We start from the raw sequence: 25,326 nt of genomic DNA, 5'->3' as shown, positions 1-25,326 counted from the left end.
TCATGTTTTCGTTTCCTTTGCGTTCCCTCTAGTGGATGGCGACTGGACCGAATGGAGTAAGTGGTCGGCCTGCGGGACGGAGTGCACCCAGTGGAGGAGGCGGGAGTGCAACAACCCGGCGCCCAAAAACGGCGGGAAGGACTGCGAGGGTTTGGTGCTTAACTCTCAGAACTGCACCGACGGACTTTGTATGCAAAGTGAGTTGACACGCTGCAAGCCATGTTGACAAATCCCAAACTAATCATTTTTAGCAAAGTAGCAGAATCTTTCAAATATGATGTAAGTTTGGGATTAGCCATTATGTTCTGTTCTTTCATCTTCCCTCAGCCAGCAGGCAAGTTTCTATTGCGCTCAGCCTTCTCCCCTGACACGCTGGCTCCAAAATGAGTTTTCAAATGTCACATTTCCGTCCTTTTTCCAGGACAAGGCTTTGCTCTCTTCTCTTTTTCGTTGGAAGATTGAGTAGAGAGCGAAGGCCACCTTTTCACGGTTATCTTTGCCCCTCCCTCACCCACTTCATCAGATTTCTGCTATCGGAGGCTTTTTCAAGGGATCGTTTGTATAGATTTTGTGTTTTGAATGTACAGCATAAAAGATGCAGCAATTAGGCAGTGTTGCTTTTTGTTTCATGCCACATCCCTACCTTCCTCCTACTCTTCCTCAGGCGTCGCTATCATCTCTCCCTTCGCCTGCCTTGTGTCTCTCTCCCTTCTTTCATAGTGTCGATTCATCCGCATTTATTTTCCGCACGTCGCCCGCCGGTGGCCCGGTCAAGTCAAAGCCTCCTTTCTTCGAAAAACGTCGCATGGCCTAAATAACAATCATAAAGTGCATCAGCCACCAATTGAACTGTCATTTGGCTCATTCCCGCCATGATTATGTGGTGAATTTCTAAAAAGCTTGAAAGCCGAGATAGCGGCGGTTCTCCAAGGTGCGGCCAATTATATTTGTTGACTTGCAGCACGAGGAGTACCTCATTGCGCCCCGAGTAATTGGCAGACATTTGACGAGAGGAGAAAAGAAAACATAGCGCAACGTATTTTTAGAACACACACGCGGGCAAATTGTCACATGTTTGCGCACCCAAGGATGCCACAGGTTCTCAGCGACAGCGCTGAGCGACAACAACCCTTTATTAGCGAGGAATGATCAGCCGGCGCCTTGTCACGATCATTATTTTTCCGAGTCGTACCGGCTTCTCGGGATGACAAAATGAATCAACAAGTGAAAGTACATCCAGATCCATACGTATGTACTGTCCAACCCACAAAGACTGAAAAAAGAGAACCGGTAAGTTGTGTTGTCAGCAGCAAACTTCTTTTTGTCCATCAAGGGTCACCATGGTAACAAGGAAGATTCGGTGACTCGTTAAGAATCCGTCATAATGATTTTGATGCCGTTTAAATGCAGTTATTCTATATTGCTGCTTTAATGTTGCCAGCTTTTTCTCCAATGCAGGATTATTCATTCAGGCCCAATTGACTTTCTGTCTTTGTAACGACTCGACACACCGGGCTTGTGTTTCAACTACTTCCTGTAGCACTAACAGGAAGGCATAAAATGTGTGTGAGCATGTGCGTGTCACGTCGCTGCAAATAAATTCTGCTGTCGTCTTTTAGGGCTGCAGTAATTTGCGGAGATAGCACAGCAGTGGCGTAATGTTTTTTACTGTTTGCGTTTGCATGACGCAAGAAAGCAGGTAGAATACTAAAACGACCTTTTTTCTTGTTATGACAATTTGGAGGCAATATTTTTTTTAAATTTAATGTAGCACATTTAAACCTGGAGAAGAGTCTTTGAAATACAGAATATGATAGTAATCATATTACTATTTATTTCATCCTTGAAATCTATTTTGCTTACCCTTTTTAATTTATTTTAATAATGAATTTTTTAATAATGAATTTTGGATAATTTGGTGGTCTTCTTAAGGAGTAATCAACATGTCTGTATTATGTAAATTGGTTTCACCTATAACCTTATTTTTATCCATTTTAATCTTTGAGAAAAAGTGAAGAAATATATTTTTTAATATATTGTAGGACGTGAGGAGATAAATAAATGCAGTCACCATCTTGTGACTCTATTGGCAATTATAAACTGATTTAATTACTGCATGTATACCTGAATATGACTCAATTTATTGCCTTTTAAAAATGAGCACAAATATGAACGACTTTGTAAAAAGAATCGCATTTGGCTTCCATGCTTGATCAAATGCTTTTTTTTCTTCCACGCTGTCTTGTTTTATAATTGGGCGTGCCTTGCATTCCTGTCACGCCACGTTAGCATTTTAGCATCATCCCGACCGCTAATCGGTTTGGCATTTGGCAGATGCGCCGACGATTAAGAACAAACGGTGTGCAAAAAGAGTCACACATTTGTCGTTGAATGGCATCGGAGATCAACAAGGCTGATAGTGTTGAGTCCGTGTGTTGTCCCATTTGACTCCTTTTTTTTGTTTAGTTCATCCAAGCATCCATCCATCCATCCTTCATTCCTTCTTTTCCCTGTCCCCAAGGTTCATTGTTTGAGACGTCCAAAGAAAAGAGTGATGTGGGATTCACATGTAAGTTTTATCCTTCATTCCTCGCCTTTTTTCTTCTTGCTTCCTTTGTGTGAGTATTTGTGAACGTGTGTGTTTTTGTGTCCATGTCTATTTGTGCTTTCCTCTTATCACAAGATCCGTGTATTTGTTTCCTTCAAGAAGTAAACTGTGCTCTCATGCCGGCATCAAAGACACATCAATTATTTTTCTCTGTTGCCAGTGTGATGGGAATGTAAATCAAAGCCATGTAGTAGATTCAATTTGAAGGCATTTTCAAGGGAAGCGGTAAATAAATTGTTCAAAGGAGGAAAACCAAGTGTGAAAGGACGCATTTTAAAACAGTTCTTCAATCTTAATAAAAACATTCTGACAGACGTTTATCAAAATCCACAAAGTCGTACTTTGTGGAATTACACCAGACACTTTGCATATGCTCGGGTTGAAATGGCTCATTATGTGTTTATGATTTTTATAACCAGGCAGACGCTACTCTGTGTTGCCAGCTTCTACTTCCAACCTACCTTATTGTACCTAGCTACCTACCTAGCTAACTGGCTAATTATGGTTCCTTGCTACTTACCAACTGTATCTAGCTAGCCTCCCTATTGTACTGTTACTTCAAAAATAACCTAACTTGGGTCAAAAATTGACTGGTACGTTTATTTGCGTCAATTTGATGTTGACTAAATGGGATGAAAGTACAAAGCGTGACTGAATTTCAAAATGGCCGATGGCTAGCTACCTGATTACCTACATAGACAGCCAACGACCCACCCTGGCCTATGATGATAACATAAAATTTCACAAATACTGACTTAGCTAACTACCTTTGGGTGCTTACTTTGTGTGTGTGTGTGTACGTGCGAGCTGGAATTTGAGCGTAAAACATCCACCCCCTCGCATCGAGCGCTGTCAGATTAGACTGAGCACAGCATCAAAGATGTACGAATACGACTCTCGCTTCAGGTGTTTCATTGGCTCCTTTTATAGTGTGTCCACTCAGATGTAGAAATGTGGAACGGGTTTTTCACATTTTGTTGTGTGACAAACACACACAAGGGGACTACAAGGTGATACTTGTGTATCCACGGGCGTGAAGAAAACTCAATTTGGAGAGCTTTGAATTTAAAATGTGTGGGTCAGTTCTTATTCGCTGAGATGACTTTGAAGTTCTGGATCACAAATAAAAAGTATGGGGAAAAGAGTGAATTGACAAAAATGGAATACTAGTAGTGACAAAAAGTTTCCTTACTGACAACTTTTTTTTTATATACAGTACTTTTACTCAAACTATTGTCGGAACTTATTACGATATTTGCAATAAATAACCGTTATCTTCATAATGTTTCAGCTTTTAGTAGTTTTTCCATACAATATTAAAACTTTTTTCCACAAGATTAAAAAACTAAATCGTTGTGGCACACTGGTTAGCACGTCCGCCTCACAGTGCAGAGTGTGCAGGTTCGATTCCACCCACTCCATGTACGTATTGCTGTTTACCATGACAGTACTTCTTCCTCATTCTATCACAGCCCATTCATTCTGCCATGCTGCCTTCAAATCACATGCACACATGCGCTCGCACGCGTACACGTCCAAAACCATTATTCATCCAAGCGGGTCGAAAGTGTTCACCCATGTCCAGTTGCTTTTCCCCCCCCCCTCTCCTGTGTCTCGTTGTCAGGAGACAGCCTATTATACCAGGCTGTCAAGCTGTAAAAGGGCATTAAATAAACTTTCAAGTGACAGTTCTCGTGTTGGAGACCTTAAAATAGAAGGTCAATCAGATTAAAGATTGATTAATAAAGATGCATCATGATTGCTATCACAAAATTATCATTTAAGAGGATTACAATCCTTTTGCAGGGCGCTGCCGGCACAGCAGTTCCATATGAAACGTGAAGAATATAAAGAAACATAACAGTTACGATATGCAATTACGTCACTACATCATCATTCGGTAAAAAAATGAGAATATTAAGATCTTAAGAAGTACTTCTTAGATTTGGTTTCCAACTAATCCGATTTAAAATGCCTTTGTAATTTACTTCTCTAAAGTCAGACTTGGCAACGTGTAAAAAAAATACATATATATATATATAAATCTGCAATATTGTAGTGTGTGAACAATGAACCGATAGCAATTTGCTGTATGATTAAGATTCTGTGGTTACCCCAGATTTTTTTTTTTTTTTTTTATATGAAAAGGTTCACGGCCTGCTCAGACTTAATTATGAGAAACAAGCCTGTGCAGTCGTCACGCCTTCGATCCTCCGTTCAGCATCCCCTGAGACGGTTGAGGTGGTTCACAGCGCCCTCAGGTGGTCACTCTTGAGGTTTTTTTTTCTGAGAAGACGTGCATCGGAATGCAAGATCTATGCGACCCGAATAAAAAGCGTCCATCCATCCATCCATCCATCCATCCATCCATCCATCCATCCATCCATCCATCCATCCATCCATCCATCCATCCATCCATCCATCCATCCATCCATCCATCCATCCATCCATCCATCCATCCATCCATCCATCCATCCATCCATGATGGCGCTTATCGTCACTAGGGTCGCAGATGGGCTGGGGCTTATCCTGGCTGACTTAAGTCTAATTAACGTGTATTATAATTAATACTAATTACAAAATATTGATATTCTATTAAATTTAATGTCATTTTTAATTTACTTTTCAAAAACTACATCTGAAGACTGTGGGGGGGGGAAACATGGAAGTTAATCAACAAAACTAAATAAAAAAGAATGGAGCTGTCGGTATGCTGCGGTGCAGGTGAATGTTCCAAGTGAAAGTCGCGTGTCATATTGAAGGAGGACCCTTGTAAAATAATTAACAAGCTTATTAAGATGGTGTCTAGACAAATGCTCTTATTACGCATGCCTGAGGCTTGTTTAAGTTTCACAGTCCTTGCAGTCTGAAAGGTAGGACAGTCAGATCATGTCATTGTCCAGGCAGTATTTGGAGGAGTCTGTAGTCCAATGACTATTATTTATTTTTATTTTTTTGTTTATCAGTTTTTTATTTGTTTATATAAATTGTACTAATTGTGTTTTTCCAGCGGCTCCAAGCACGGACGACGTGGCACTCTATGTGGGCGTGGTCATCGCCGTCATCATGTGTCTGGTCATCTCGGTCATCGTGGCACTCTTTGTGTACCGCAAGACGCACCGCGACTTCGACTCAGACATCATCGACACGTCCGCGCTCAACGGAGGCTTCCAGTCGGTCAACATCAAGACAGCCAGATCAGGTACTTGCAGCCTTGACTCGATCCTGTCTGATCCATTGATCCAGTGTGTAAACAATGTTATGGTCTTTGAGGAAGATTGGGTACGTTCTTCCGACTGGGGCTCAGTTGGAGAAATTCCTGAATAGTGAAAGCCTACGAAGGCCGTTTAAAGTAACTGTCTTGTTCCGTTTCAACCGTGGCTTGTCGAACTATCGAGCCCTGGATTTGCAACAAAACGTTTGCAACTGAGAAAGATGCTTATGTGTATGTGTCATTCATTCATTATGATCAAATGACTTCCCGCAAATTCCCATGGCTGGAATTGGAGAGTGTCTCGCACATTTCGGTCAATCCCTCATCCCGTTGGTCAACATCCCTCCCGCCGACTTTACCTGAGCTTGTTCCCCCGGCGCCACATTGACTACCACCCGTAGCATCTGTCTTTCCCGTGGTTAAATCGCACTTGTCTTCCTGCCTGCGTTGACATTTCTTTCCGTCTATCTAATGGGAAGGACCCAAAGAAGCTCACTGTTGCACGTATTAATTGCTTTCGAGAAATGTCAGGGAATTCGAGATCGATCTGGTAGTTGTGCGCATCCCTCGGTTCGATATTCATAAATTCACCGATTCAGCTATTTGCTGAAAAACTCGCATATTGTCTTTACAGCGTGTATAGCTAATTACGTAGCTTCACGCTAAGCACCTTGGTGACACACAAGATGTAACTTAATATGCTAGAACAGAAAATATTGAAGTGGTTAAGAACAAGTGTGTTCCTCATGTCCATGTTTCTTTTTTTATGGTTTTATATCTGTGTTTTACATTGCAGATGTGAATTTATTTATGAGTGCTAGTAGGAGGCCAGGAAGTTATCTTGTGATACATGGACACTGTCATTTTTACGGACGTTAGCGGGGACGACTCAGGAAGGAGCCGTGTAAAAATACGCACCAGGGAGTTTTAAACATGAAATACTAAAAGCAGAAGTAAAGAATATTACATTCTGGGTTTCCTATATCTGTCCAATTGTGTTTTTTTTTCTAGCCAATGTGTTGAATGCCAATGACAGAAGTAAAGGAGCAATTTGTTAGCTAACGTGCTAAATGCTAACAATCCAACTTTACTTAAATGACTTGGGCAACAATGCTATTACGATATTGTTTGGGAAAGCCGTGCTTATGTTGGTTTTCACGATAGCAAATGTTTGTGTACTTGATTTTTCTTTTTAAACGCTTAACTTCATTTCCATTGTCCCTATTTCCGTTCTCTCCCCCCTTTACCTCCCCTCCTCCCTAGCTGGTTTTTTTTCAGCCCCTCCCGATTTGACAAATGTCGCCGCCACGTACGGCGGTCCCGCATATGCCCTCCGCGACGTGTCCGATAAAATTCCAATGACCAACTCTCCACTCTTAGAGCCCCTCCCCAACTTGAAGATCAAGGTGTACAACTCCTCCGGCCTTGTCACGCCGCAGGACGACCTCGGAGGAGACTTTACGTCCAAGCTCTCTCCCAAGGTAAGGGTCGTGAGATACGCCAAAAAAGAAGCCTTTTTGAAGACAACCTCATCAAATAAACAAAAAAATGGATATGCCAAGCAAACATATAACAGGATTTCAACAGGGCCTCCCAAAAATATGATGGCATCATCAACATGGCATGACGTGATGGCTAATAATGGAAAAAAAACTGAAGCTGAATCGTAAATGGCTTATTTTACAAGTCTGCTCACATTTAGACCATGAAATGCAAAGCAGCTCTTCTTTTTTTTTACCACTTGATACCCTACGGTGATTTGAGATCTTTCCTCTTCCAGCTGAGCCTCGTGGCGGCGCTCCCAGGCACGAGGCTCAGCTTGCCAAGTCGCTGTTCTCAAGGAAACCAAAAGGGCAAAAAAAAAAAAAAAAAACATATTTTTCCATGAAGTACTTCACGTTGTCTCTATTTAGTGACCAACTTTTACTTATCGCAACGTAAATAAAATAATACAAATAAAATACTGTACTGAGAAGTGTAAAACAAAGAAAGTTAAATAAATAAAGTAAAACTGATTATTATTATTAATCATGTAACTTTGCTCTTGTAGTTGACGCAATCTCTGCTGGAGAACAGCGACACGATGAACCTTCGTAACCAGAGCTTGGCCCGCACTCGAGACCCCTCGTGTACCGCGCACGGCTCCTTCAACAACCAGGGAGGACACCTCATTGTGCCTAACTCGGGTAAATGCCAATTATAAACCTTTTCTGCAGCCAATCCAAATTCCACCCATGAAAGTAGGACCTGGTGCTCCATTTTTTGTGAATGGCAGTTATCGTAACAATATGCTCATTGTGCAAGGTGTTTGTGCTGCTTGTGGTTGCAGGAGTGAGTCTGCTGGTTCCGGCGGGTGCCGTCCCCCAGGGCCGCGTCTACGAGATGTATGTGACGGTGCACAGGAAGGACAGCTCCAGGCAAGTCTTAGCCGCTTTCCCCGCCCCCCCTTCCTTTCACTTTTTCTCCTATGTGCTTTCCCAGCTGCCAGCCTGATGCATTTTTGCTGTCCGTGCATATTTCTCGCCATTATTATTATATTTACATTTATTGATCACCTCAACTGATAGTTCGCGATGAATAAATTAAATAAATTAAACGATGAATAAATTAAATAAATTAAACCCCAAAAAAAGATGAATAAATTAAATAAATTAAACGATGAATAAATTAAATAAATTAAACGATGAATAAATTAAACGGAAAAAAAAAGACATCACTCGACAAGACGGTCGGTCAAAAATAAGCAATTGTGGTAAAAAAAAAAAAAAAAAAGCGGACTGACCCATTGTCAATTTTTCCATATCTAAGATATATTTAGCATAATTTTGAATAAATTAGTAATAATTTAATCATATGATTCGTTGCGCTATCTATTGCCTCATATTGAAGTGTGGGTGTTAAAGACCCACTGCGGATGTTCTCGTTCCATATCGCTATGAAAGCACACTCGCTGCATTTCAATGTTGGAAAAACAAAACTTGCCTCACAGCCTGGGAAAAAGAAAAAGAAAAAAAAAATGCAGATATACTGCACGTCATTTCTTTTTTATTTGCTGGCCAGCGGCTATAGTGGGGATTGCTGTTTTTACTGCGACACGTCCTCTAATCCTCTCCTTCTCCTCAAACTCTCTGCGGGACATGTGAGAGAAAAATATTGCCATTCCGAGTGCATAGCTGCTGTACAGTTGAGCAGCCACTTTGGAACAGCTCACAAACTATCTTGGAGGGAAAGAAACTCTTGGAAAAATGTCTCGTCGGAGTAGTAAGGAAGTAGAGAGGTGATATTTGAATGGATGCAAAAAGAAACATTTAGAAGGTCATAAGGTCACTTCACTCTTGACAGGAGGATTGAACAATAATTGGCGGTAAAATATTATTGTCATTTTTTTAAAATATTTTAACTTTACTACTTTACTTTCATTCATGAATGGTGATCGTCTCCTTCCCTCTTCTGTCCTTACTCTCTTGAGAGTGCTCGATAATAATCGGATTTTAAGGACTTTGTCATTGAAAACCTTGTCGAGGCGAAAATATAACTTTTTTCGGGGCAGTTCACGGCTGATTGGCTTTGCTTCAGGCCCCCGAAATGACTAAATAGCTTGAGCTGCAAAGTGTCACGTTAAATTTGTGAAAAATTCCGTCCGATAGCTTCAAACCGGAGCCTGAATACAATTCCACCGAACGGATTAAGCAGCAACCTCGGCGTCGGCTACACCAAAGTGATTACGCTACATTTTGCCTCCTTGATGGAATGTTTATTTTATCTTTTTCTTCTCCCTTCATGAGTCATTAATGAGGTCCAGCGGCTGAATCAATAATGCTGTCGAGGATTAGTGCTGCTTCGAGCAGTGCTCGCCCCAAAAATATATTTTTTTTAAAGTCAAGACTGCAAAAAAAAAAAAAAAACGAGATGTGCCTTGAAGCGACAATGTTTTTTCACACGAGACAGAAGGTGGCGACGGATCAAATCCTCATTTGGGCCTTCCGTTTGATTGCTTGACGACCTAGTTCCGCCGCTTTAGACAACACGGCCCGACGCTGAACCTGACAGCGTTTTATTGCGGGTCGCTCCCCTCCGCTCGACATGTTGTGACCACGTGTTTATCTGTCCTCCGCAGACCCCCGATGGAGGACGTGCAGACCGTGCTGAGTCCGGTGGTGAGCTGTGGACCAACGGGAGCTCTGCTGACCAGACCGGTCATCCTCACCATCCACCATTGTGCTGACAACGTCCATGAGGACTGGCTCATACAGCTGAAAAACCAACTGACTATGGGGGAGTGGGAGGTGAGTGTGTGTTTGTGTGTGTGTGTGTTTGTGTTTGTGTGCACGCTTAGGAGTTTAAGTAAATGGGCCTGGTAGTTAAATAGGTTAAAAGGTAAGAAAGGCATTATCATTTGCATGTGCAGTGCAAAAAATTGTATTAAAATTAGAGTCAGGGTTTTAAATTGGTTTAAAACTAGGGTCAGGGGTTAAAACTAGCGTTAGGGTTTCAAACTAGGGTTTCAAACTAGGGCCAGGATTTCAAACTAGGGTTTCATGCTAGGGTTTGGGTTTTAAACTAGGGTTAGAGTTTCAAACTAGGGTTTCAAACTAAGGTTAGGGTTTAAAACTAGGGTTTCAAACCAGGGTAAGGGTTTAAAACTAGGGTTTCAAACTAAGGTTAAGGTTTAAAACTAGGGTTTCAAAGTAGGGTTAAGGTTTCAAACTAGGGTTAGGGTTTCAAACTAGGGTTAGGGTTTTAACAAGCATTGGAGCATAACAAAGCCACCTGTGACTAATATTTCAGCAGCAAAAGAGGGCACGTACACACTATATGATATAAAGCACGTCTGTAGGGGATAAAACAAATAGAAAAGCAGGCGAGAGTTTTCCTAGAGGCGGTAGGAAGTAGGAGACTCCTATCAGCTGCAATTTGTTATGCTTCTGCCGTCCTCCTCCTCCTCTCTCATCATTCTTTTTTTTTTTGCTTCTTTTACCATGAAGCTTCAGCAATCTTGGCGTGTGCGTGTTTGTATACTGCGTGCGTGTGCGTATCATCCCCATTCGCTCGCTCGTCTTGTGTTTCTTATCACAGCTCCACACAATGTCTCTGCGCAATTAGCCATGCATACGATGTCAGTGTGTGTGTGTGTGTGTGTGTGTGTGTGTGTGTGTGTGTGTGTGTGTGTGTGTGTGTGTGTGTGTGTGTGTGTGTGTGTGTGTTTGCAGCAGCAGGGATTGTGTAATGAAAATGAAAAGCGGAATTTCATCAGCAAGTCCATTTGTTTGCAGGGAAATGTTCATTTCCAAAAGAATAAACGTTAAAATCCAGGGGAGTAAAGTAATTAAATTCTGCAGGTGCCAGGCCACAGTTGTGATTACAGCTAATAATGCATTCATAGCATGTTAGCTCCCCATGCCCTCGTGTATTGATTAGGCCTCATCTCAAGCTGAGCGACAGATCACTTATTGCGCAACACGAGGGTGACTTGAGATGCGAGTGACCTGACTTAAGAGTTTTTCAAGAAGCAGCAGGTTGAGTTTGCAGTCAGGGTTGGTTGGTGGCCAAGGCGTTACACCACTGCTAATTCCGCCGCTCGTGCTCAGCATAGCTCCACCGTGACACGTGTGTGTGTGTCCACTAGGATGTGGTGGTGGTGGGGGAGGAGAACTTCACCACCCCCTGCTACGTGCAGATGGACTCAGAGGCCTGTCACATCCTCACGGAGACTCTGGGCACGTACTGTCTGGTGGGCCAGTCGGTGGGCAAGGCGGCCGCCAAGAGGCTGAAGCTGGCCGTCTTCGGACCCGTTTCCTGCACCACGCTGGACTACCACATCAGGGTGTACTGTCTGGACGACACGCAGGATGCACTCAAGGTAAGACCCGGCCGGACACAACATTAGGTACAGCGACATGCAGCCATTATTTTTTATGCCGCTTTGTTATAATTCCACATATTTTAACAATACATAAGCGTGTTTATTGTCGACTCAAGACCGTCTCCATCTCCAAGCCTCAAGTCATCTTAAGAAGAAGTGATGGTGCTTGATTGTATTCATTTGAATGTGAAGGTTGCGAGCGTGCGGAGTCTTCATCTTCGCAAGCGATAAACAAAACCGGGTCGAGCAATGTCAAACGAGCTGATGCTTTAGAGTTTAAACATATTCCAAAACACCGGAGGGAGCATCTGATACGGGGGAGCTTAACGCTGCTAATTTATGCATGAAGTGATCAAGTTGAGGTGCAACGCGCGCACACACGCATAGTAACAGTGCGGTTAGCATTTCAAACAAACAATCGTAGCATTAAAAACAACTCTGGGAGAGATGCAGTTTAGCATATTACAAACCTCTTGTCTTGTTACTTGCAAGGTGGAAGAAATTGTGAAGACCCACACTTGGAATGCAATATCCAAATGAGCATGATCAATGTACCGTTCTTCGATCACAAACCTACACGTAAATATGAATGAAATTGCTGAGGGCCTTCAAAAGTGGAGCCACATGCTGCTTCACCACACAAAGTAAAAAGTCTATTTTTGAACATGTAAAGGCAGTGCTTTGGTGCCATCACGTGCCATTTATAGGCAAATGTCAACCTATGAGGCAGTGAAAATTTTTCATGTTTTTTGTGAAGCATTTAAAAAAAAATACTGATGTAGTTTATTTACGTCATCATATTTATTTCCATTTTTTCTTACATCACATGACATTATAAAATATTTTTTTATAATAAATAGATACATTTCTATATTGAAAAATTTTAGGGGGGAAATTGAAATTTTTTCTCAGGTAGTGCTTGCTATGAAAAGTTCCACTAGTAGTTGATTTATTGTGTAAGAAAAAAAAAATTCTCCCAATTGTCATATTTTACAGGAGGTTCTTCAGATGGAGACACAAATGGGAGGCAAGCTCCTGGACGAGCCCAAAACCCTCAACTTTAAAGACAGCACGCACAACCTGAGACTGTCCGTCCACGACGTGCCGCATCCACACTGGAAAAGCAAACTCATCGCCAAATATCAGGTGACCCGCAAGTACACCCTGGTGAACTTGCTAGAATCCATTTCGATACAGTAAGAAAGAATTTGGACTTGCAGGAGATCCCCTTCTACCAGGTATGGAGCGGTAGCCACAGGAGCCTCCACTGCACCTTCACGCTGGAGAGGATGAGCTCGGCTGTCACCGAGGTTAGCTGTAAGCTGTGCGTCAGGCAGGTGGAGGGTGAGGGCCAGATCTTTCAGCTCAGCAACGTTCTGGAGGAGGTATGTGCGCCCACCACCGTGCTTAGAAAATAACCCTCAATGATCATCTCACATCACCACCCAGAATTTATATCAAGCTTGATGGATGTTAGAAATTTTTTCATTCTAACATTTCAAACCACTTAGAGAAGTTCTGTACAAAGTCCTCTCCACGAGCATCGCATCTCATTTGCACAAGTTTCGACGTTAAATCCGACGTGACCGCGGCGAGGGAGTTCCAAGCCATGACATTCCGTCTGACCTTTGAACCCACCAGGCCTATGCGCTTAGATTTTGTGGGTATGCCAAAATCAAAGCCTCGCTATTCCCGTCATGTCGGCGTGACCTCTCACCTCGCTATGAATGATTGAACGAGTCGCAGGCAGCTCGACTTTGTGACTTGCAGACCTTTAAGAGTGTGGAAGTTAGTGGAGGAACTTCTCTCTGTGCTTTGCTTCATCTTCGGGCGTCCTGCTCCTTATTAGTTTTCCCGAGAAGGAACTTTGTTCTGGAAAACAAAAGTGTTTTGGGGGCCAGAGAATGTAGTGGCATTTCAATTCAATTCGTTGTAGGAGCTCCAGTGCATAGACACGTCCCTGATGGACCCAGCCAGCAACATCACCACCTTAGTGGGGCCCAATGCTTTCCGCATTCCCTTGTCCATCAGACACAAACTGTGCGGGAGTCTGGACGCGCCGCAGACGCGAGGCAACGACTGGAGGATGCTCGCCCACAAGCTCAACCTGGACAGGTCGCTTCAGTTCTGCAAATGACTCAACACTGCATGCACATTCATTCATTTTTTTTGGAAACATGTTGAAAGAATGTTGATTTTCTGTTTACAATGCCAGCATCAAAAAGTGAGTTTTGTCTTCTGTCTCTTCTCGACTTTTGCGTGTGAGAGAAAGCCAGAGTTCAAGGTGCGCTGCAGAGTTGAGCAGCAGGAAGCCACGCTGGCAACAAAGTATTGACAAGGAAAAAAAAGTCAAAGGAAGAAAAGACAAGAGAGACAGTTAGAGGAAGGATGAGGATGAGATGAACTATCAAAGTATTTCCTCAGGAACTTCCAGGTCTTTGAGGAACTGTGTTTTATCGCTGTCAATCCTCACCCACGCTTCACACAAGTCACGAGACTTGACTTGAGTCAGACTTAAGTGGACAGTTTTAGGACTCTGGACTTGCTTGACTCGATTTGACTGAACGGATTAAGACCGAGGCCAGCCGTGAATAGCAAAAAAAAAAAAAACTAACAAATTTCACATTCCTCAGGTACCTGAACTACTTTGCCACCAAGTCCAGTCCGACGGGCGTCATCCTGGACCTATGGGAGGCTCAGCACTTCCCGGACGGGGACCTCAACGAACTGGCCGCCGTGCTAGAAGAGATGGGTCGCCACGACAGCAACTTCTGCTCCATGACCGTGGAACACTGACTTGGCTCGGAGAGCAACAACACGGACAAATGGCGATGGTGACCACGTATGCAGGTCAGGCTAACACAGGGGAAAGCTAGCGGAACGACCAAAAAGAAGAGGGGGGGGAAGGTTTTGGGGGAGTGTTTGGATGCCTTTTTACCCATCTGAAACAAACAAAACTAGTGATGTTACGTTAAAGTGGCATCGTATGTAGCAGGCTAGCAGAGCAAACTAAGGACATATGAAATACAAGCGTTAACGATGGTTGCTAATCGATAGCATGCCTCAAGGGGTAACTAATAAAATGCTTTGGCAGTTTGAACAAAACTGTCGAGGGATGTCTTAAAAGTGACATCATATGCAGCAAATGGTCAGATTCCGTCAAGGACACGAATCGAGGGAAAGCGTTTGTAGCTGCTAGCGAGCAAAAATGGGAGATAGCTGAAGAGAAAAATGCGTACGATTGTCAGCCTGACGGGAACAAACAAATGATGTGGCTTGAAAGTGACATGGTATGTAGTTGGCTAACAGAATGAGCCAACGACATTGATGGAAAGCCTTAGCGACACCCTGAGCGAGTATAAACAGAAGCTAACTAATTTTTGCGACTTTTACCCGTCACAAACTAAACTTGCTGAAAAATTGGCATCGTATTTAGCGGGCTAACAAAACAAGCTAATCATGTAGTTTGAGGGAAAGCGACGATTGTTAGCTACTCGCGACGGAAACGAAAGATACAGAATTTAAAGATATACTGATTCGCCACACTTATTTTATTAAAAAAGCGAATCAGAGGCCCTCCATCAACCCGCCTCCATTCGGCTGATCCTCATTTTTTTTTCCCCCGGCACAGACAGGCATGGCAGATGACGACAAGTGCAGATGTGAACAGGATTTATTTTTGATGAATACATGGGGAAAGTAGATTCTCCCTAAATATTATTCCTATTTTCATTTTATGATACTAATGGTTGTTTGTCGTTCTGCAACCAGTTCAGGGGAGTGTACCCCGCCTACTGCCCAAAGAATGCTGGGCACACTTGCGAGGCTAAAGCGGTACGGATAATGGATGGATACTAATTATTATTGACTGAATGAATGCAAGCCATGGCAAGAAAATCTATGAGTTACAACTGCAGTAAGCAGTATTATTTTTCATAATGACTAACAGCCAGCAGGAGGTAGAAAAAAAAAGGACGCTGTAAACGCACCATATGACTAATACGCTCCTTTTTTTTTTTTTTTTTTAAATAATTCATGCATATTTATACAGTTAGAGCATCTCTGGTGTTGTGACATCACCACCATTACTTGGTTGATTTCTAGCGCCACCCAGTGGCCTTGACAATACTGTTTGGTTTTATTTTAATGACTCGTTTGTCATATATAAAGTACATTACTCATGTTTTTTTTTCTAATTGATGATCATTTCGTGTTGTATTATAATTATTTGAGTTGTTTTTTATATTTTCCCAAAAATCACTGCGCTATAGAATTGTGTTTGAAAGAATTTTTTTAATTAAAAAAAAACAACTTGAAAATAATCCTTGAAGCACGATTTTTGTTTATTTTTAGTTTATTTTGAGTGTGAGATTAATCCTTTCCAAAACATGTTATTTAATGTATTTTTTAAAAAATATAAATATTTGAAAAAAAAATTTGATTTTTTTATCCTACCCGATCCCACATGAACCTAACATTATCCCACTCAACATATTAGAACAGAAATCATTAATTATTCTAAAAACATTACCATGGCCACGTCAGAGTAATTGTTATTGGGTTGGTGCACCATTTTTAAATAATAATAAATTCTTAAATTATTCTCAGTTTAGACCATTTTAATGTTATTTTTTATTTTAAATCTCTCTAAAGAATTACTAAATCCATCAATCAATCATCATCAAAATGAGTAAATTAAAGGCATGTAATTATCCTAACAGTCTCGGTTTTGAGTGGTTGTACATTATTGTAACTGTTATTTTTTGTTTGTTTGTTTGTTTTTAAGTTTTTTTTTACAGGAGTCAGTTCAAATAATAATAATATGAATAATAATGATTAAAAACCCTTCATTTTGACAAGTTGTTAAATGACCACAATCTTGAAAACATCATGTAGCAGGTGGTTGTTGTTTTTTTTCCTTCTCCTTCTGTACTTTATTTTTCTCTTTTTGGGGTGCTCCAAATTGTGTGCTCATAGATTGGATGTTGTGAATGTTTCCTGATTAAGTGCTGATTCAAAAAAAAAAAAAAAAAAAAAAGGGTACAGGGTGCGTTTCAAATGCAAACTTGAACCCAAAGGTAACAACGACATTGACTTTTTTTGTTCTCTTCATTTTAAACAATCTACCAGTCAACAGTTTACTTGCCGGACGAACAGTTCACGTGGACTCGACTGAAACAAATCAAGTGTTGTTATTGTTTGGAACCGTGTGGGGGGGAGGGGGAGGGGGGCGTGTTTTCTATTTGACTACAGTGTGTACACTTGTGTACTTGTCACTTTAAGATTTATAACAAAAAAAAAGTAAGTAGGATGTTTTCTTTGTTGTTGTTTTTATTTTTGTCGACTATGCAAACTGCCATTGGTTGTCATGATGGACGTCTTGGCTGTGCTTGTACCATTTTGCTATGGGGGGGGGGGGGGGTGATTTAGAGTCGACACGTGTGGTGAGTTTTGGTTGCAGCCGGCACGCTTGTCGTGACATCTTTTTGCTCACCTCCTTGTTTGCTGTACAAAGTGTAAGAAAGAATTTTTAAGACGATTAATAAATTATATTTATAAGCAATGCTCAAGATGAATTCCAGTGCTACTCGTTTGTTTATTTTTCACACTACCCTCAATCATCCCACTCCTTGAATCTACTTGACTTCAAACGGTTTGAAAAACTTGTTCGAACCCTCATTTGAAACCTTAATCTGAGGTTAAAAATTTGAAACCCTAACCCCATTTTGAAAGCCTAACAAAGCAAACATCCGAATCAGCTGAATTCTAACAAATACTTTAATAATATTTGACATGAAAAATACATAAGGGAGAAAACAATACATTTGTACACTCTACAAATGCAACAAGCATGAAGAAAAATATCTTAAAGCCTCACAGTACACTTTGTCACATAGTGCCAGCCCGTGTTTCTCACTGTCCATTTTTTAAGGGACACATTCACGCTGCTTCTTCATTCTTCTTCTACAAGCTAAATGAGCTTTCACAGAAAGCAACCCATGGTCACGCATGCGTGTGAGTAATTGAGCCTCGCCAGCCTCACAACTTGATATCTTGCGATTCCGACATCTTGGCCAAGGTTTTTTTCACCCGCAGAGCCGTGAGGCGAGACGCCGGATTATGAGCCCAACACTCGCTCATCAGCTTTCCCATCTGACGCAAACACTGCAAGAAAACACGCAACGGTCACGTGACGCCACATATGAGCTTCCGCGCCGTGATTTTACCTCATCGCTGCTCCATCGATTGGGGAAGGAAGGACGTTGTCTCTTGATGCAGACCACCTCGCGCATGTCCTCGTATGATGGGTCGCTCGGGACCGAGTCGTGGTAGGGCAGCTGGTACTCCTCCACGATGCCTTGAAAAGCCGCCATGTTTGAGAAGTCTAAAAAATGCCACTTACGGCCCACTTCTGAGCAGGACCGTCCACCAGAATTTGAACCTTTATGGACCACGTACCTCCTGACAGACAGCGACGGGCGATCTCCCACAGGATGAGTCCGAAACTGTACATGTCGGCCATGATGTACGACTGGAAGTGAGTCCTGTTCAGGGTCTCGTCCAGAACCTCGGGGGGCATGTAGCGCTTGGTGCCCACACGGGTGTTGGGGGGGATGTCCACCTCATTGGTGTCACTGCAAGGAGCACAGAGACACGATGAATGATGTCGCCCATTTTTTAGGCCGTCCGCTTGCGTACCTGATGAACTTGACGGCGAGACCCAGGTCGGCGACGCAGCATGCGCCGTTCCTCTTGACCAAGATGTTCTTGCTCTTCAGGTCACGGTGGGCGATAGCGGGCTTCCCCTGCGTGCCGAAGATCTCCGTGTGGAGGTGGCACAGGCCCGAGACGGCCGAGTAGGCCAGACGCAGCATGGCCTTGCTGTCCAGCGTGGTGGATTTGAGGTAGTCATACAGCGAGCCGCTTTCGTGGTAGTCGGTGATCAGGTAGAGCTCCGTCCATGAGCCGGTGCCTTTGATATCCGCCGCGATGAATCCTGGGAAAATAAAGAGCCGATTGGCAACTGAGATATGCATGTAATCTTGATCATCAGATGTGAAGATTGAGGTCTTTACCCAGTATGTTCTCGTGCCTCATGAGGCCCGTCTGGTAGATCTCGGTTTCACGGAACCAACTGGCCTCCTCGGTGGTGAAAAAGACTTTAACTGCCACCGTCTCCCCTCGCCAGCGACCCATGCGCACCTCGCCGTAGCGGCCTTTGCCGATTTGCGTCACTATCTGGATCTGCTTGGCGATCGTTCGCTGCACCTGGTTGCGGGCAATTCAGGTGGCATCTAAATTTCACAGTTTTCACTGGGACATGCCCTGCCATAAGCGGAGGCTCACTGTACAATATATCCCCTATTTACTGGGGTCCTAGTCATGTAATATCCCATCTCACCAGCAGGGGGAGCCCTGAGCCTGAACCAGAGCTCTGCGACTGCTCCATCAAATCTTTCAGGGACTCTCCAGGAGGAATGTAGGTCTCATCTTGCTCTAGGCCGATGGTGTAACGAGGACGAGACACCTGGCGCTTATATCTATTTAGAAAAAAAAAACATTGAGAGTTGGTAGAACCTTTTACAGAGGAGATGTAATCCATTTTGATGGATCCAATTTACCTGAAGTAGCAGAAGACAATGATAACAGCCAGAATGATGCTACAGACAGTGACGGAGATCACCAAGGCCATGTGGTGGATCTTTCCATCAACATAGACTGGACAAAGAGTACAAATGGAAAACATTTGGACCCAATTACCCACTGTTGGCGTTTAACACCATTCTACGAAGAAGACACTTACAAGGTGGCTTGAGAGGCGGCAGAGTGGGATGAAGCTTTCGGTTGCAGTAATCTTCATCTGTGCAGCATTCCAGTGTCCTCCGTTGGTGCGAGCTCCATGTGTCCTAAACGTGACAAAGATTTTTGTGAGAGCGGTACCTACCTAAAGCCGACCGAAGTTGATTGACTCTACTCACTCGGCACTGAAACTCGGACCCAACCAGCGCCAGACAACCCGCAGTGAAGACCGGAACGTCCCCGTCTTCCTCCACCATGGTGAAACAGTAGCCGTCGGTTCTAACGAGCACCGTGGAAGTTATTGCCTGTCGCTTGGTTTAAGAAGAGCCTGCCTGACGGCCGGCCGGCGCTACCTGCACGTGTTGTTGGTGGAGTCATCCGGACAGTGGTGGTTGCAGTGACACGAAACCAGTCGCTGCGAGGAGGAAGCGGGAGAGGCACTTCCGCTGCTCTCCTTCCCGCCATCCGCCGCTGCCTCCTTATTGGATGCTCGAAGCAGCATGCTGTCCAAGATGTTGCCTGGGACACAGAAGATCAGATGTTGATGGCAAATGAGACCTTAGAAAAACCACAACATGTGACCAGATACATTATTGGGACTTTTATCTTTTCAAGCGTAGAATTCAAAGGATGAAATGATTCTCTACTCCCACACTGAGGCACGAGGTGTCCAATTTCAGAAACTAAAGTTGCACCCTCATACTTCTCAGCGCCTTCACCGAGGCTGCACAGCAGATACTCCTCCAAGTCCGTTCCCACAACACATGCTTGTTCAATCTTACGTTCCCAAAGAAGCAGAACAAAGCTTGGGTATTTCATCTTATCCGATTTCAAAGAAGCACCTGTTTGTCGCTTGAGGGAGGATGTGGGAGGAGTGTGTGTATGTGTGTGTGAAAGTGCGAAAAGTGTCTCTCTTCCGTAGCTTTTGGGATTTTCATTCATTCCGGCACGTTCATTGAGAGCAGATGCCCGACAGCTGCGAGAGGAGATGCTGAGAATTGAGGGGGGGGGGGGCGTCCTCTCTCTCACTCTCTCTTGGAGTCAAAAAAGTGTAACACGCTTGAATTTTTTATTTTCACTCCCGCAGAATGGCAGGAAACTGAAGTCTGCTGAAATGTCCTGAGAATAAACAAGAGCTGGACTAAGGTTATGAAAAGGAGGTCAATCGGAGGGAGGACTAATTGGAGGAGCCGGAGGAGGGAGGGCAGGGAGTCAGGATGACCAAAACGAGACGTGACAGATCTGCGGGGAACTATTGGGGCTGCTGGCGAGAGACGCTGCCCTTTGCTGGCCTTTCTCTCACTCTGCGGCCCTCCTGCTAACACTTAGCGCCTCTCGGTCACTTCCTATCTTTTTATGTGTGCGGATCTTTGAGGTAGCCTTGTCGTCCTTCATTAGTTATCCTTTTGTCATTTTCCTACTGTGGCCTCTCCGCCATGTTGTCATGCAAGGTGCCGTGAGCTTCGGATGGAAAAGAAGTGGTTCAATTTTCAGCTGAGCACTTTCATCGTTGAATCTCATCATTTAAAATTTCCACATGAGAGGGAAGGAGAGGCCCCGCCCACTCCGGCCCTGGTGCCGACATGCTGTTGACAAAACAAAAAAGAGCGGCCGGCACTCGGCTTCCGCCACTATTGAGCCGTGTCGTCACAATGCGTGCAACAGAATAGTCACAGACATCACTTCTATTTATTTACCTTGAGGAATCTTGGCCACAGTCATGAGACACTTTACTCGAGGCAAACTATGGAGTGTGGAGTAAACCACCAGCACATTGTCAGAAGCTCGAGAACACGAAAAGAAAAAGTGTCTCTGTAATGACTTCAGGGCTGCTACAGCAAAATGGAGACTGTGGAATAGGATACTAAAGCCGATTTACACTTCACAGTGTAATCAGCGCAATATATTTTATCTTGTATCTGTGCTGCCTCGTGGTTCCCCGCTGTTTCCGGAAATGTCAGGAATGTCATTAATCTGTCAATCCATCTCTTTCTCTCTCTCTCTCTCTGTCCATTGTGTTGTTTCCAAAACCATGACTGACTCACCTTGTCTTGCCTGGAGTGGTTCTACTTTGTGAGCTTATCAAATGCGTGGCAGGAAGGGCGATCAGAGTCAATTCAGGAAACAAGGTCATGCTAATAGTTGTGCTGTAATGTTGATGATGCGGATGACCCGAGCCCAACAAATATAACTTCAGATTTTCAACTATGATGAATGATTTCCACTGAACAGTTCTTCAAATTCCAAAGTTCAACAACAATTTTTACGTTTCAGAACTTCCAGGTGCTTGAGTAAAATGGTAATTGTTTCAAGCTCTTTTGCGAAACTAGCCTTTCAAATGGCATTAGGCCCCGCCCCCACGGGTCTTGATGGCAGGATACGGAGGCCACTGTCAACACGCAATTAACAAGTTGGCCCCGGAAGCCCCAAAAAAAAAAAGTTGAAGGCTTTTTTTTCCAACACATGGCGCTTTGTTGCGAGAGGAGGATGGAGGCGAGGGAGAGCCCGCCTTGTGCTCCACTAACAAGATGGAGACGGGCAGGCCCAGATAGAAAAAGAAAGGCCGAAGCAAAGAAAGCACGTTCATTAGTCATTCGGCTGATGTCAAATAAAGCCTTTCATCCAGCTTGTGTAAATACTACCTGCGCCTCTAAGTGGTTTTTCATCTTGGCCGTGTTTGACAGAGTCGGTCGGGGGGGATGGGAGTGGATTCTGGATGCCCGCTTTTTTTTTTTTATCTTGTCATTGTTCCTCATGTCAGCGCCCGGATGAGCTAAACCATCACGCGTGTAGCGGAATGTCTTAATGGGAGTCGGAATAGCTCAACCTTGTCTTTGAGAAATGGTTTATTCCAGTATATGCGTTATTTTTGGCGGACTCAAGAAGTGATCATAAGTGCTGCTTCAGGGGGGTTGCTAGATTTTTAAGGGTTTGGAATTTGGAATAGAGGATACAATTTGAGAGACTGAGTTTGTTATTATGGCTGGAGTTGGTTAGGGATCTGGTTCAAGGTATGATTTGGGCTAAGGGTCCAGGGACATTAGGGATTGTAAGGGGCCAGGGTTAAGGTTCAGGCTTGTGACGTTCACTCAAAATGTCAAATTGGAATTCATGAGGATTTATATCATTCAACTAGGCATGGGCCGATGTTACATGTCAAGTTGCTCCCATGTTATCTTACTCCTCGTCTCGAGTTACGACTGTTATGGTAAGGCGAGTTGCGCTGCTTTGTGGTTCGCGACTGCAGATTCGTCACAAGCGACTTGGAACTTCCCTGGTCCCAAAACTGTTCAAATTCTCAATAAAAACGCTGAACGAAACGTCTCGTTTGCATTTCTGACTGGCTCAAAAAAAATACTTAAAAAAATAATGTTAGCCGCAGGATTTGAACCCGTGACGCTAAGATATGAGAAGAGTATATTTCACAGAGGTTTAACCGTTGTGCTACTGTGACACACTGCGTCAGGAATAGATAATGTTCAATATAGCATGGGGTGGGGGGGCTAATGTTACCATTGCCTGGTGGGAGCTCAGCATCAGCGATAGTGTTGGCTCGTGAGTGAACGATTTATTCAAAGGAAGGATTTATTCAGTGAACGAGAGTGAACGAATAACGTCCGAAAGTGATTCGTTCTTTTTTCAGTTCAGATGACTTCAACCAGTGGGTGTCGGTAATGCGCATTGAAGCTGGTGCCACCTCGCCATAAAACAAAACGAAGAAGAAAATGAAGTAACTTCCTGTTGACGAACGAGTCTTGAATTGCATTTCCCGTTTACCAACAGAACGGGTCTGTGAGTGAACGAGTCAGTGAGTGTTTTGCATTTCCAGTTCATCGCGAGAACGGATTAGTGAGGGAACGAATCCTGACTTTCCCGTTAGCGAACGAGTCAATGGGTCAACTGCCTTCCTTCCCGTGCATCAACGCATCAGTCAGTGAACGTTTTTGCGTCTACCTCCTGGCGTGAACTACGGAAGCCAGGATGTCGATTTATGATTCGCCAAGGAAAGAAAGACTCACTGAAACACCACTTCTTTTATGCACGTTTTCTCCGAGCTAACGGCTAACTTTCTTGCATGAAGGGATGCGCCGTTACGCAACAACGGGAAGATTATGCTTCTCTTTGGGTAATCTTGATTTTGTAACACTTATAGTAGTTTTTCCAATAACGTGTAGGCATATATAGTGCCAAAAGTCCCACTGATCGTGAGCAGCAGGGGGGGGGGGGCCCCATTTCAACCCCTTACACTGAGTGCCAAGCAGGGAAGAAATGGGTACCATTGTTATAGTCACTGGTATGACTCGGCTGTGGTTTGAACCCACAACCTCCCAAACTCAGGGCGGACACTCTCCTCTCAGGCCACTGAGCTGGTAAACACTTTTACCAGTATAACACTTATAGTCGTTTTTAAATAACGTGTATAGCTATATACGCCTAAATATTGTTATCCAATATGTCTACTGCAATTTCACATTAGATTGCTGGTTTGAAATTTGCTTTTAATATTATTATTTTTAATAAACATTTATGTTAAAACTTGTCTGGCGTCTTATTCCTTGTTTTTATATTCGCCAATTAAAACATAAAAATCAGACATTTGGTTAACTGCTTTATATGACAATATGTGTAGGTACACTACACGAGGTAAAAAAAAAAGAGAATAAATAAATAAAGGGTTAATTGCGCAACAAGAGCATTTCCTCGCACCTGGGATCGAACCAAGCTCTTGCGAGTAAGAGCCCGAGTCACTAACCAGTGGGCTATTTCGACCGGCGGTCTTGCACTGTTTTGTACGACCAATGTGTATTCCAGTTCTTTTAAGTGAAAATCTTTAGAATCGGTTCACTCAAAATATTTGTTCAAAAGAATCGTTCGCTACACTTTCTTTTTTTTTTTTTTTACCTCGTGTAGTGTACCAAAATATCCCATAATTATCTGCCGAAATAATTGTGACTAATTTAAAACTATTCTACTTGTTAATACCTACAAAATAACATATTCTAACCGGAGATTGCATTGACCTAATTTTCACATGGTCCTTGTTTACATTTTGCATGACAGCTGTCAAGTGCCACGTTAGGGCTCTTCTTGTGTAAGTTTTCCATAGGGTAGTGGTTAGTGCTCTGGGCTTTCACCCCAGCGACCCGGGTTCGAATCTCAGTGGGACCCAAAAAATTTTTCACTGATCTAGTCTTCTTGTGAGCTGCTCCATAAAACCATACATGTTCCATGTACTGACAGCAAGGCTTCCATAGGGTAGTGGTTAGTCCTCTGGGCTTTCACCCCAGTGACCCGGTTTCGAATCTCAGTGGGACCAAAAACTTTTTCACTTATCTAGTCGCTTGTGAGCTGCTCCATAAAACCATACATGTTCCATGTACTGACAGCAAGGCTTCCATAGGGTAGTGGTTAGTGCTCTGGGCTCTCACCCCAGCGACCCGGGTTCGAATCTCAGTGGGACCAAAAAATTGCAACACAGTTGCTAGTGTAACCATATAACGATACACTTCTTTTGAGCTAGGGTTAGAGGTAGGGCTAGGGTTAGAGTTAGTGCGAGGGTTGGGCTTAGGGCTAGGGTTAGAGGTAGGATTAGGGTTAGAGTTAGTGCGAGTGTTAGGGCTAGTGCGAGGGTTAGAGCTAGGGTTAGACTTAGTGCGAGGGTTAGGGTTAGAGCTAGGGTTAGAGTTAGTGCGAGGGTTAGGGTTAGGGTTGGGGTTAGAAGTAGGGTTAGAGGTAGGGTTAGGGTTAGAGCTAGGGTTAGGGTTAGCACTAGGGTTAGAGCTAGGGTTAGGGTTAGAGCTAGGGTTAGAGTTAGTGCGAGGGCTAGGGTTAGAGTTAGTG

The 25,326-nt window shown here is 43.4% G+C and overlaps 2 protein-coding genes across 7 annotated transcripts in view; one reads left to right on the top strand and one right to left on the bottom strand.

The window, feature by feature from the left end:
• Positions 1 to 17,261, top strand: part of LOC125994407 (netrin receptor UNC5C) — a 143,840-nt gene extending 126,579 nt beyond the window's left edge. For 2 of the 5 annotated variants that reach the window (XM_049763742.2, XM_049763743.2), the window contains 12 exons: positions 33 to 197; positions 2,522 to 2,569; positions 5,619 to 5,810; positions 7,086 to 7,303; positions 7,873 to 8,008; positions 8,152 to 8,239; positions 9,940 to 10,108; positions 11,449 to 11,682; positions 12,682 to 12,831; positions 12,906 to 13,070; positions 13,622 to 13,800; positions 14,319 to 17,261. In XM_049763742.2, coding sequence (XP_049619699.1) covers positions 33 to 197; positions 2,522 to 2,569; positions 5,619 to 5,810; positions 7,086 to 7,303; positions 7,873 to 8,008; positions 8,152 to 8,239; positions 9,940 to 10,108; positions 11,449 to 11,682; positions 12,682 to 12,831; positions 12,906 to 13,070; positions 13,622 to 13,800; positions 14,319 to 14,481 — 1,907 coding nt within the window. In that variant the 3' untranslated portion in view covers positions 14,482 to 17,261. The remainder of the gene's footprint in view (positions 1 to 32; positions 198 to 2,521; positions 2,570 to 5,618; positions 5,811 to 7,085; positions 7,304 to 7,872; positions 8,009 to 8,151; positions 8,240 to 9,939; positions 10,109 to 11,448; positions 11,683 to 12,681; positions 12,832 to 12,905; positions 13,071 to 13,621; positions 13,801 to 14,318) is intronic. The other 3 variants (XM_049763745.2, XM_068650296.1, XM_068650297.1) reach the window with 3 other exon arrangements.
• Positions 17,262 to 17,445: 184 nt separating this feature from the next.
• The window catches only part of LOC125994411 (bone morphogenetic protein receptor type-1B), a 38,207-nt gene continuing 30,326 nt past the window's right edge, over positions 17,446 to 25,326 (bottom strand). For both annotated transcript variants that reach the window (XM_068650299.1, XM_049763752.2), the window contains 10 exons: positions 19,839 to 20,004; positions 19,665 to 19,764; positions 19,490 to 19,592; positions 19,308 to 19,404; positions 19,088 to 19,226; positions 18,762 to 18,954; positions 18,385 to 18,682; positions 18,145 to 18,320; positions 17,913 to 18,043; positions 17,446 to 17,850 (listed from right to left, as the gene is read on the bottom strand). In XM_068650299.1, the coding sequence (XP_068506400.1) occupies positions 17,725 to 17,850; positions 17,913 to 18,043; positions 18,145 to 18,320; positions 18,385 to 18,682; positions 18,762 to 18,954; positions 19,088 to 19,226; positions 19,308 to 19,404; positions 19,490 to 19,592; positions 19,665 to 19,764; positions 19,839 to 20,004 (1,529 nt within the window). In that variant the 3' untranslated portion in view covers positions 17,446 to 17,724. The remainder of the gene's footprint in view (positions 17,851 to 17,912; positions 18,044 to 18,144; positions 18,321 to 18,384; positions 18,683 to 18,761; positions 18,955 to 19,087; positions 19,227 to 19,307; positions 19,405 to 19,489; positions 19,593 to 19,664; positions 19,765 to 19,838; positions 20,005 to 25,326) is intronic.

Source organism: Syngnathus scovelli, chromosome 3, assembly GCF_024217435.2.
Source record: "Syngnathus scovelli strain Florida chromosome 3, RoL_Ssco_1.2, whole genome shotgun sequence".
NCBI lineage: Eukaryota > Metazoa > Chordata > Actinopteri > Syngnathiformes > Syngnathidae > Syngnathus > Syngnathus scovelli.
Note: the sequence above shows the minus strand (reverse complement) of the source record. Positions and strands in the feature narration are given on the sequence as shown.